This window comes from Prosopis cineraria, unplaced genomic scaffold, assembly GCF_029017545.1.
Source record: "Prosopis cineraria cultivar Desert tree isolate PC_DT_omini unplaced genomic scaffold, ASM2901754v1 PC1, whole genome shotgun sequence".
Lineage (NCBI taxonomy): Eukaryota > Viridiplantae > Streptophyta > Magnoliopsida > Fabales > Fabaceae > Prosopis > Prosopis cineraria.
This window is the reverse complement of record NW_026555332.1, coordinates 54,191,775-54,203,228: the sequence shown is the minus strand read 5'-3', so window position 1 is coordinate 54,203,228 and position 11,454 is coordinate 54,191,775. Positions and strand designations below refer to the sequence as shown.

General features: G+C 34.2%; 2 protein-coding genes across 4 annotated transcripts; one reads left to right on the top strand and one right to left on the bottom strand.

Annotated features, from left to right (window-relative positions):
* The first annotated feature begins 1,229 nt into the window (after positions 1-1,229).
* Positions 1,230-5,149, top strand: LOC129312747 (protein FAR1-RELATED SEQUENCE 5-like). 3 transcript variants are annotated; one of them, XM_054955438.1, is made up of 3 exons: positions 1,230-1,470; positions 1,674-1,758; positions 2,326-5,149. In XM_054955438.1, exon 3 carries the CDS (start codon positions 2,330-2,332, stop codon positions 4,784-4,786), a length of 2,457 nt encoding a protein of 818 aa, XP_054811413.1. In that variant the 5' UTR covers positions 1,230-1,470; positions 1,674-1,758; positions 2,326-2,329; the 3' UTR covers positions 4,787-5,149. The 3 variants fall into 3 exon arrangements, with proteins under 3 accessions (XP_054811413.1, XP_054811422.1, XP_054811429.1); XM_054955447.1 differs by having other exon boundaries at positions 2,276-5,149; XM_054955454.1 differs by lacking the exon at positions 1,674-1,758.
* A 187-nt stretch (positions 5,150-5,336) lies between these two features.
* LOC129312765 (protein WVD2-like 7) lies at positions 5,337-8,454 on the bottom strand. The gene is made up of 9 exons (XM_054955467.1): positions 8,268-8,454; positions 7,484-7,969; positions 6,980-7,402; positions 6,839-6,897; positions 6,650-6,724; positions 6,305-6,380; positions 6,131-6,193; positions 5,940-6,050; positions 5,337-5,776 (listed from the first exon to the last, which is right to left on the bottom strand). The coding sequence occupies exons 1-9, from the start codon at positions 8,340-8,342 to the stop codon at positions 5,471-5,473; spliced, it is 1,674 nt and encodes a 557-aa protein (XP_054811442.1). The 5' UTR covers positions 8,343-8,454; the 3' UTR covers positions 5,337-5,470.
* Positions 8,455-11,454: the final 3,000 nt, after the last annotated feature.

Below are 11,454 nucleotides of genomic sequence, written 5' to 3'. Positions count from 1 at the left end.
ATATTATTAACAAAGAATTTTTTAAGAACTTTATTAAATTTAAAAGATTAAATTATCATTTATATAATTTTAAAAATTTATTATTATTTTTTTAAATTTAATGTGAGCGATTCATATATTCAGGGAAGGCACAATGGAGGGAGAACATAATGGGTAGAAAGCAAGTGATTTGGGCCCTTCATTGTTTCTCAAATCATATGTGCCGTTGACTTAAAAGTATTTTAAAATATTTTTTATATTAAATTTATTAAAATAAAATTATAAAAAAATTATAATATTAAATATGAACTACTCAAAGTATATTTAGATAATTATTTAATTAAAATATAAAATTTTTAATATTAAATTAAACCTTTCAATTTTATATTATATTATTCAAAGTATATTTAGATAGTTAATTTATAAAATTATTAAAAAATAACATTAAATTAAATTATCTAAATTAAATCTGTACTGATCAAATTAGTGACAAATAAATTTATTAAAGATTTTTTATGTTTTTTACATATTTTTTATTTTAATAAATATAAAATAAAAGTAAAAGCTTAAATTTGGACTATCTAGATTTTATCAAGGTGATGAGTATTACAATATTTATTTTCTAATTATATAAAAAACAGTTCATATTTAATATTATAATTTTTATATATTTTATTTTTATAAATATAATATTAAAATATTTAAAAAATAATTTTAAATCAACAGTAAAAATCCTTTGAAGATAAATAAAAGGCACAGATCACCTCACAAGAGTGATGAGGGCATGGTGCTCATCAAAATTGATAGACACTGACTGTGTTTCCAAAAATCAAGTTTGCCAGGTTGTTTATACTTTTATAAGCTGGATAACAATTGTTTATTCTCACCATTTTATTTATATGTCACTTTTTAACATATTTTGTTGGAATTGAGAAAAAATATTAAATTTTATTAATTATGTTTAAAAATTCAATAAACTTCTAACCTCCCTGCTATTAAATAAACATATTTTATAAATAAAATACTCTAATGTTTAATAACTTCATCAACAATGGGTAGGGACAAAAGGATAAATATAAATATAAAAATTATAAAAATGTTTTATAAAAAAATAAAAAAATAAATCATATGTGCAATATTTAATATAGATATTGATATTTATGTATTTAATTTTTATAAGATATATTAATATATTAAATTAAATTATTATTAATGTAAATAATTCATGTCCGTGAGAAAAACATGAAACGTTGACGGAAAAAACGCGATTTCACTTCCACTGCACTTCCTCTAAGCGAACTGGTTCTGGAGCCCTAAAATGCTACAGTACTTCCGATTGCTCTGCCTATACCTGTCCCCTTGGTAGATCATCTTTGGGCATACATCCTCCCTGCTGCCGTCGCAGCGTAATCCGCCCCGCCCCTCCCCTCTTTGTAGTTCTAATCTCACTGTCTCTTACGTGCTTCTCAATTCTTATCATGATCAACACAGGTACCTTTGTAAATCCTGTGCTAACTATGGTTCATTCCCTGCCCAAATCTCACCAGCTTTTGTTCCCCCTACGTTCTGTATTATTGGAGTTTTCTGATGCCATTGTAAAATTCATGTTCTGAACTGTTTATTGGGCTCTATATAATTGTTTGAAGATAACGCAACAATTAAAAATGTTTCCTTTTGGCACCATTGGCTTTCAGATGGGTTCTATCTCGTATTGGGGTCCGTTTTCCTTCCTACATCCATAGACTTCCAGTGGTTGAGATTCTAGCTCCAATTCTGAAGGTCAGCATTGTTGACCGCAGTATGGTTCCCTTTGATTTGCGTTGTGTGCATTCTTCGTACAGTCGACGTCTAGATAATTGTTAACCGTGAGACATTTAGGACGCTAGGACATATCCTGACAGGACCATGTATTCGTACTGTATTAATTAGCTTTATTTTTTTTTTAATCTTTCTCCTGCTGAAACATAAGTCTAGCCCTTTCGTGATTCCTCTACAAAAGATAAGGAGTTCAAGAGCGATTATGGGTTAGACCTGGCTGGGTGTTAGGGTAAATTATATTTACATGCTAATAATTATGATTCATGAGGAATTTTGAAAAGCGCATGGTTAGCTCGTTAGAGTAACGAATTAGTAAAAATTACATATATGGCGCAGATTTATTTACTAGTATGATACTATCATCTGGAGTAATAGAGCATGGAAGTGAAACTTATGTACTATTATCCCTGCTTTTTTCTTTCTGATAAGTTTGACAATGTCTCCAATCATCCTTATATGAATCTCTCATCTTCTGCAGCTACAGCACATTTCTTCCCTTACTTTTTTTGTGGTTATGTTTACATAAAGGTCCATGGAGGGTATAGAACCTGATATAAAAAGCCATCCACCAGAATATGATGTGCAAAATGAAGGTCAAACATCTGGAGCAGCAACTGACACCGGACAGCAGAGTCAAAGCCCCAGGGCTTCTTCAATTGCAGATTGTGACATGGTCTTTGATACTGAGAATGAGCGCGCAAGCCCAAATATTGGTCCTGTTGACCAAACTCATATGGGAAATAATGATGATTGTCTGAATTCAAGCATTTCTTGTGATAACAATTTTCAGATTGATGCTGCAAATGGAAATCTGTCTCAGGAATTCAACATTTCTTCTGTTGATGTGTCAAGTAACAGTAATGTCATAACAGCTGAGGAGGAGCTGTGCATGATACCAAAAATTGGCATGGAGTTTGATTCAGAAGACCATGCTTACAAGTATTATAGCAGGTATGCTGTTTTGAAAGGTTTCAGCATAAGAAAAGATTTTGTCAACAAAAGTAGGGTGAATGGTGCGGTGGTATCTAGAAGATACACTTGCTATAGACAGGGTTATGGGCCTAATAAACATAGTGCCAATGTAAGGAAATCCCATCTGGAAACAAGGACTGGATGCCTGGCGCATATGACTATTGCTCGTCAGCCTAATGGCAAGTTTCATGTCACTCATTTTGAAGCAGGGCACAATCATGAGTTTGCAACACCCTGTACGGCTTATATGTTACCATCACAGAGAAGATTGAGTTTTGCTCAAGCAGTTGAATCTAACTTGTCTAATAATTCTGTGTTGGATGGGGTACCAAAACTTGGAATGGGATTTGACTCAGAAGATCATGCATATGACTTTTATAATACATATGCTGGACGTGTAGGTTTCAGTGTTCGGAAAGATTATGTAAATAGAAGTAAAATTGATGGTGCTGTCGCATCTAGGAGGTTCACATGCTTTCGGGAAGGTTTTCGGCAGAAAGACAAACGTGATATGACTGTGAAGAGGCCTCGAAAAGAGACTAGAATTGGATGTTTAGCACAACTGGTCATTTCTCGTCAGCCTGATGGTAGATATTGTGTAACTCATTTTGAAGAAAAGCATAATCATGAGCTTGTTGCTGCTTGTAGAGTTCACATGTTACGATCACAGAAGAGAATAGCCACAAATCAAGCCATTGAGAGCAACATGCTAGATGGTTCCAAGGTGCATCCTAAGTCTGGACCAAATTGCAAGGCTATTAAAGGTTTAGATGATACGGGTTGTGACCCCATAGAATATGGAAATAAATTGCCTTTCAAGCACACAAGAGAAATGAAAGAGGGAGAAATTGAAAAGCTAAAGCATCACTTTCGAAGCAAGCGATCCAAAAATCCTTCCTTCTTTTATGCCTTCCAACGTGATTCTAGTGATCAAATAACTAATATGTTTTGGGCAGACACAAAGATGGTAGGAGACTACTGTGATTTTGGTGATGTTGTTTGCTTTGATTGTAGTTACAGATTTTGTAGAGACTCCCGCCCATTTGCTCCATTTCTTGGTGTCAATAATCACAAGCAAATGGTTATCTTTGGGGCTGCACTTCTATATGATGAAACAGTTGAATCTTTCAAGTGGCTATTTCAAGTTTTCTTGGAGGCAATGTCCAGGAGACAGCCAAAGACAATTCTTATAGATCAAGATGAAATAATAGCTGAAGCAGTCTCTTCTGTCTTGCTTGAAACCAACTGCCAAATCTGTGCTTGGCATGTGTACCAAAATACACTAAATCAACTCAGTCACCTGTCTGTGGGATCTAATTCTTTTGTTAATGACTTGAGAAGCTGTTTTTTTGATCACGAGGAGGAGGAAGGCTTGGTTAATGCATGGAATGATTTCCTGAACAGGTATAATCTTTGGAAAAATGAATGGTTGTGTCGAATATATGAAAGCAGAGACAATTGGGCCCCAGCATATGGAAGGCAAAATTTCTGTGCTGACATAACAAGTCTGCTGTGGAAAGAAAATCTTATTGGTAGCTTGAAGAAGCACCTAACGAATGATACAGATGTGATCTCATTTCTCAAGCATCTTGGGAAGGTGGTGACTGATTGGCACTATAAGGAATTAGAAGCCAATTATGATATGAGCCTGCGTATGCCAGCACTGATGGGAGATGTGATTCTTTTGAAGCATGCAAGAGATCCATACACACCAAAGATATTTGAATTATTTCAGAAAGAATATGAAACTTGTTTAAATCTAGTGATAAAGCATTGCAGTGAGAGTGGATCATTGTACAAGTATAAAGTTAGCTTATATGAACACGTACGAGAGTATACAGTTACCTTTAATTCATCTAACGAGACTGTCAGTTGCAGCTGTATGAAATTTGAGTCCATGGGAGTCTTATGCAGCCATGCATTGAAAGTCCTTGATTACAGGAATATAAGGATACTTCCATCATTGTACATCTTAAAGAGATGGACAAAAGACGCGAGTTTTTTGAGGCAAACTTGAAAACACCAATAGAAGTGAATGGTGAACATTATCTTCCTAAGGTGATAATCACATGATAGGGCATTATCATTAGTTACAAGGAATCATTTTGTTTGGCTACATTACCTTCAAATGTAAAACGAGCAGCCATGTGACTGGCATGTGTATAGTGTAACATTGTCTCCCTGAATTGGTGATTACGCACGTATCATATGAATAAATCATGCCCTCGATTGTTGATCTTATCAGGGTTCGGAGTTCTTTATGCATTCCCTTGGTTGTGAAGAAGCAGTTTTTTCTTCCCTTACATATTCTTCAAAAGCAAATAATGTCAATTGACGGTTTTTCTTTTTGTCATTTAGAATTGAAATTGGCTTCATGGAAGACGGAACCCTTCATTTTAGATATCTTTTGTATTTTGGCTTGGTCATTATCGTTAGCTTGAGTTTTTGACCAATGAGGTTAGTTCTTACATTTTAAGGGGGAAACGTTAGTTATTGACCCCCCCCCCCCGGGTTTCCTGCCAATGCTAGCCAGACGAGACATGTAAACATTATGAAATGCAGAATGATAAAAACAAACAGAATGAAGTGGTTTTCTATTGGAAGGACCATAGACTTCTATTTTGCATGATCAATGATTTAATATTGGTACGTTAGTACGTTCCACTTCTGCAAGCATCTTTTGCTTTTTAATTCTAGTGATCTAAATTTTATGCCAAGCTCTACGACATTTTCTTGTGATGCCCTGCTCTAGCCGTTGTGTGGATTCTTGGCAATTGCTGTCATATGGGGTTTCATGCTGGATATTAGGCGGTGCATTCTCCTGCGCACTCATCCTGGGATTTGACGTTAGATGATCGTTGGAGCTTCGGCCATTCTTTTCTACATAATTCTTTGTGCCATTGTTTTTCACTGTAGATTTCTGTGGAGTCACAGAGGATTTTCTCCGTACCCTACTGGGAGTAAGTTTTTTCCCTTGTTTGGGTGACTCAGGGTTCGTCAATTGGCACTGCAAAGTGTCAAAATGAAACAGAAATTAACATTCCTGGCTTCATGGGGAACCAATGTTGAACCGTAAGATCTTCGTCAAGGGATGGTAGGGCTTGGCAACAACGGTGCCACTATAAACAGAATCACTCACTAAATTCAAGGTATAAAATTGAGAAAGATACCTTGCTTGCCTCGTTCTTCGATTCTTTCCTTTCCTTGTAAAAATCAGGTAGTGGCCTGGCTTTAAAGCAAAAGCTCTGACGTAGTCTTCTGATTTCTGTTTCTGCTTTCTCCTGCACATAAAGACGATCGAATTTGAATTTTTTTTTAATTGATCCGATGACACTACCGTGAGTTTTCCTCGTGAACCCACCTTTAGCTTTGCATGTAGCTGCACCTTTTGTTCCTCATTGGCGTTGAACTTCTCTTCCAGTTTCTGCATTCCATGAAGATGAATAGTGAATAGACAAGGAAAGAAACACATTTAAGTATATCCCTCAAGTTTGAAAAAACTGGATTACGAGAGAAACAAGGTTTGGAGCGTTGCCTTCTTTCTTCTGGCAGCCCTTTCTTCGGTTCTCAAGCTGAAGGGGGAGGATATAATCGGGGATCTCATCTTGTTCCTGCAAGCATTTAAATTAAAAAATTTAAACAATGATCTAAATCTGAAATTAATAGCAGTAAAATTGAAATCCTTTTAAGACATTATAATTGCTGGTAGAAGAACCTCGGATGCTATTCATTCAATCAGTTCAATTCCACGAGCAAAATTTGAATATTTCATGAAATATTCTTCAAATATCATCTAGCATATGATATATAATGCTGAATTCTGTCTAGAAGACTAGAACCATGGAGCTTTTAAGAGACATAATCTAAGAAGTTAACTTACTCTGTAGAGAGCAAGCGCCATTTGGAGCCAGCTGTATTACTACCCGATGCTAATGAACCGACAGGGGTCTTGGTCCTACAGCGTTACAACATTAACATGAACATCATGACATAATCAGCTACAAAGAAAACAATAGTAAGAAACAGGTTTTCATGGTGGCAATTATCATAAAAAAAATGTATCAGCTACCTTTTCCTTTCTGTCAATGGGGTCACTGAAGAATGCTTTGGCAACTGATTCTTCGAAGCCTGCAGTTGGGCGGCAATTTGAAGTCGATTTGAAAACACAAACTGTATTTGACATAACAAAAGAAGAAACCCAGAAGAATACCTTGGTTGGGGTTCTCAAGGGAGTCGAACTTTCCTTTGAAGCCTTGGAAACTCTTGCACCTTCAAACTTCCTCATGACCGATGCAGTCAATCTATTGAGTTCTCTAATGGGTGTGAAACTAACGGTTGGCCTTTTCTTATCAACCGAGCTAATGAGTGTGAATTTGACGGTTGATCTCTTCTTGTCAACCGAGCCAATGGGTGTGACATTAACGGTTGGTTTCTTTTTATCGACCGAGCCTAATGCTGGCTTGTTGCTTCTCACTGGGGTACCCATAATGTTTTCGTTTTTCTGAGAAACAGGTTTGGCAGGTGTCGAGCTGAACTTGGAAGTTTCAGTGGACTCGAACGACTTCAGGGAAAAGGCTGGCGGTTTTTTGGTGCTCATCGGTGCCAAAACTTCATCTTCATAATCAGCACTGTGCTGCAATAAACAACACGAAAGTTCTAAAACATGAAACATTCACTGGTTACAGAACAACACAATCACATTTCAGTATTCTACCTTTTCACTTGCGTCCTTATGGGTATCAACATCTTCAAGCTGGTTTTGTAATTCAACCTTAATTGAATTAGTCACAAGAGGGCACTCTTCCACTCTGTTATTATCGCGTAGATTTGAATGTGAATCGCTGGGTGTGGCATTTGGCTTGGAATCAACAACATTAACTTCTTGTTTCTTATAGTGAACTGCTTCAGGAGGTGGACTTGTGGCCTGATGAGCCGTTTGGTCGTGTTCTTGGTTGGTGGCATTGTTTGACGTAGCATTATTTGCTTGTTCAAGCAAAGCAGCAGCCTTTTGAGCAGCGAGCTTCTTGTAATGAGCTTCAAAGAAAGCTTTCTTCTCTGCAACTGATCCAGGACGTGAAAACCTCTCTGCCTCTTCGACGTAGCGATTGTGAGAGAAAGTAGACCATCTCTCCCAAGCCAAAGACTCCGAACCAAACCTCCCAAATGAAATTGACTGCCCGAATGCATGAATTAGGTTGCTCTGAAACGCACAATTTTCCCAGGTTTTTCAAGCCATTCAAGACGAAGAAATGTTACTTTCGGTTAATGTGAACCCCAAATAAAATGACCAAAGCGGTTAAACTTAACCCTTCAAGTCAAGAATTGTAGAAGACTGGTCCGGTAAAAGAAAGAGCAGAGGAATAACTTTCTATTTATGGCCAAGGCAGAGGAATAACTTGAAGATCCAATTTTTGTGGTTCGTCGTGAAGAAGGAAAAGACGAAAAGATTTGAGAATCGAAGAATGCAAAGTATGAAGCATGAGGGTGAATGAACTGACCTCGTTGGCCTCGTTGGAAATGCCGGAAGCATAGCAGAATGGTTGTTGTTGCAAAAGACAGGCCGATTCTCCCATGTTTCTGGCTTTCTGCAACGTCGAAGCCTCAAAAGATCTGATCTTTTTTTAGTTTTTACTCTTTGGATTGTCTTTGTTTGGATTGATTTTATTTACGTGGCCCTTCTTGTTTCCTCTTTGATTTTTTTTTTTTTGGTTGGTCTGAGCCGCTGAGCCCTTCGCGATTACGGACCGTTCAAATTTGAAATTTAAATCGAAAGCTATGCACGATGCCTTAAAGCCGACAGCTTCGACTTGGAAAACAAGCTTGTACTGCGCAATGTTTGAAGTCTGACCATGTTATAATCGAGCGAGCTCCTCTAATAATTACTCACTATTTTATGTTATCGTACGAATAAATCTTAAAGATCTTAACTTCAACGGTTCTTTTTCGTAAGATGTATAAAAAAAAAAAAAAAACCTTCATTTGCTTAATGTCCATCTCTGTGTGGCTGTATATGATGGTCCATTCATTAGATGATCCCTTCACAGGACGTGCACAGAATTTTTTAAATTAATTTGATAATTTAGTTTTAAGAGTATTTACCAGTGAAATAAATAACTTATTAAATAATCAAAATAAATAATTCAATGGTTGGTTAGTAAAGTGGAAGCCATAATTCCCACCCTTTAACGTTAGCAGACTTAAAAAGAGAGAATAAATAATTTAGTCTCAAATTGATGAATAAAATAAAGAGAATAAAAACGTCACTGATTCAGGCTTCACGAAATTTAATACTCTTTCCTAAATTCAATCCAATAAGCCTTAAAATATAATGTGTTTAAAGAATGCTTACATAAATATTTACATCGACAAAATTATCACATCAAGAACAACAATGACAATTGAATCCTCTATTTTATAAATTATCCACTAACTGTGTGTTTGGATACAAAATTTAATCAATTTTTTGAGTTAAAAATCGATTTTTCAATCACATTACTCAAACACCAATTAAACCAAAGAATTGATTTTTTTTTCAAAAAATTGATTTTTTCCTGAAGCTAAAACACTTAGCTTCTGCGTTGGAATTATAAAGGAATGTGGGAAAATTATAAGAAAGGCCTAAGAAAAACAAAGTATAAAAAAGACACAAAATTTAATAAAAATAAAATTAAACTCCTTTCTCTTCTATTTTTTTCTTAGTAAAATTTAAATTTTAAATCCTTAAAAAAGTTACTAAAATAAATTCTTATCAAACACCATCCTCCACTTAGCACTTGTTATAAAATTAATTTAAATAAAATATTAATTGATAGAGAAAAAATAATTTAATTTAATTTTAAATTGAGGATCATTACAAAGATTGTTGCAAAGGTCTAGAAAAAAAAGTTTTGCGTCATTTATCACATTGTTACATTTTTTATGTTGCAAAAATTTCTAGACAGTGCTTATCATCTTTGTCGAATATAGCTTATATTCATGATGTCATTAGAGATTAACTTGTATATTATCATATTCATTAGTTATTACAAAATTAATATTTGACATTTAAGAATTAAATCTTTCTCTTTTATAAAATTTATTGAACTAAGATATATTGAGTTATTTATTTATGTAAATTAAAATTGTTAATATTGGTATAATTTAATTTTTTATAATTAATCATATATATAATTTAAATAATATATTTTACTTTTTGAATAGGATTTAACAAATTCAATAATACTATATATAAATTTATCAATAATTTAATTTTAAAAAGAAATGTCCTTTATGGGAATTAACACAAATAAAATTGATTATGAATAAGTTATCCAAACATCTTCAATTATATTAAAATTAATTTTTAAAAAAATAGTATTCTAACATATTGCATTATAATATAATCAATTATAATTATTTGGGTAAAGGTGCATTTTTATCCTTAAAATATTTTTTAAGGAACACCTAACACCCTAACATTTTTGTTGGAGTAATTTTACCCTTAGTGCTATCCAAATAGAACATTTTTGCCTTTTTCAACAAATTTTTTAATAGGCAATATTTGATGTCAACATTAAAAATTTAACGTTATCAAAATGCTCCGTTTTGATAATGTTAAGGGTAAAATTACTCTAACAAAAATGTTAGGATATTGGGTGCTCTTCAAAAAATACTTTAAGGATAAAAATACAATTTTACCTTTAAAATAATTCATTTAATAAATTATTTTTAAAATTAATTATATCTAACTGAAATTGAAACGGATCCTAAATAAACTTTTATTAATGATTTGCACTAATCTTTGTTTTGCTTGAGCATTACCGTCTTATTCACTAGAGCTGAAAAAATGAGCTTGCCCAACGGCCCTTAACGGGCTCAGGCCTAAAAGGGTTGGGCTTAAAAAGCCTATTTTTCTTTTAAGGCATCGAATTGATAGGCTCAACCCTTAAGACAGCGGGCTCTGGGCCGACCTTGCAGGCTTCAAGCCCTATTACTTATTTTTATTTTTTTTATTAAATTTTTTATCAAATTAAATAGTAATACTTCATTTCATTTCACAACTCAAAAATCGTAAACCAATATATAAATCAAGAATACAACCATATCAATAAACAAAATGACAGCAATCAAAATAAACAACTAAATAAATCACAAACACAAACAAAATGTTAGCATCAGAATGATTAAACGAGATAAAACATAGACATAAGTCTGATTGAGAGCAAAACTAAAAATGAGGGAAGAACAAGGAAAAGCAAATTAGACTACAATTCTATTCGACCAAGAGAAGGACTTGAGAGATGCTATCATTTGAGTCTTTAAGCTCGGCGAAGCACTGTCACAGGCGAAGGAGTACAAGGAAGCACGGTCGTAAATAGAGGAGCATCATTAGGATTTGGGAGATGCTATCGATAAAGAAAAATAATGAGAGACAAGTACAACTCACATGAATAAGAGATAAATTGCAAAGGGGTAGAATCGATGGAATGGAGTCTGGAGAGTTAAGTTATTGGATTTAGGGTTAGTTGTTATTTTTTTAATGTTTTTTCTTCCCTGTAGATATAGGCTAACATGTACAGATTAATCATGCTTAAACTTTTTTCTAAGTCCAAGAGTCTATCAAAACTTAATCACTTAAATACAAAAAAAAAAAAGAGTTACATGAGTTTAAATGGGCTAGCTCTTGGCCCTTTAAGGCCAACCTAT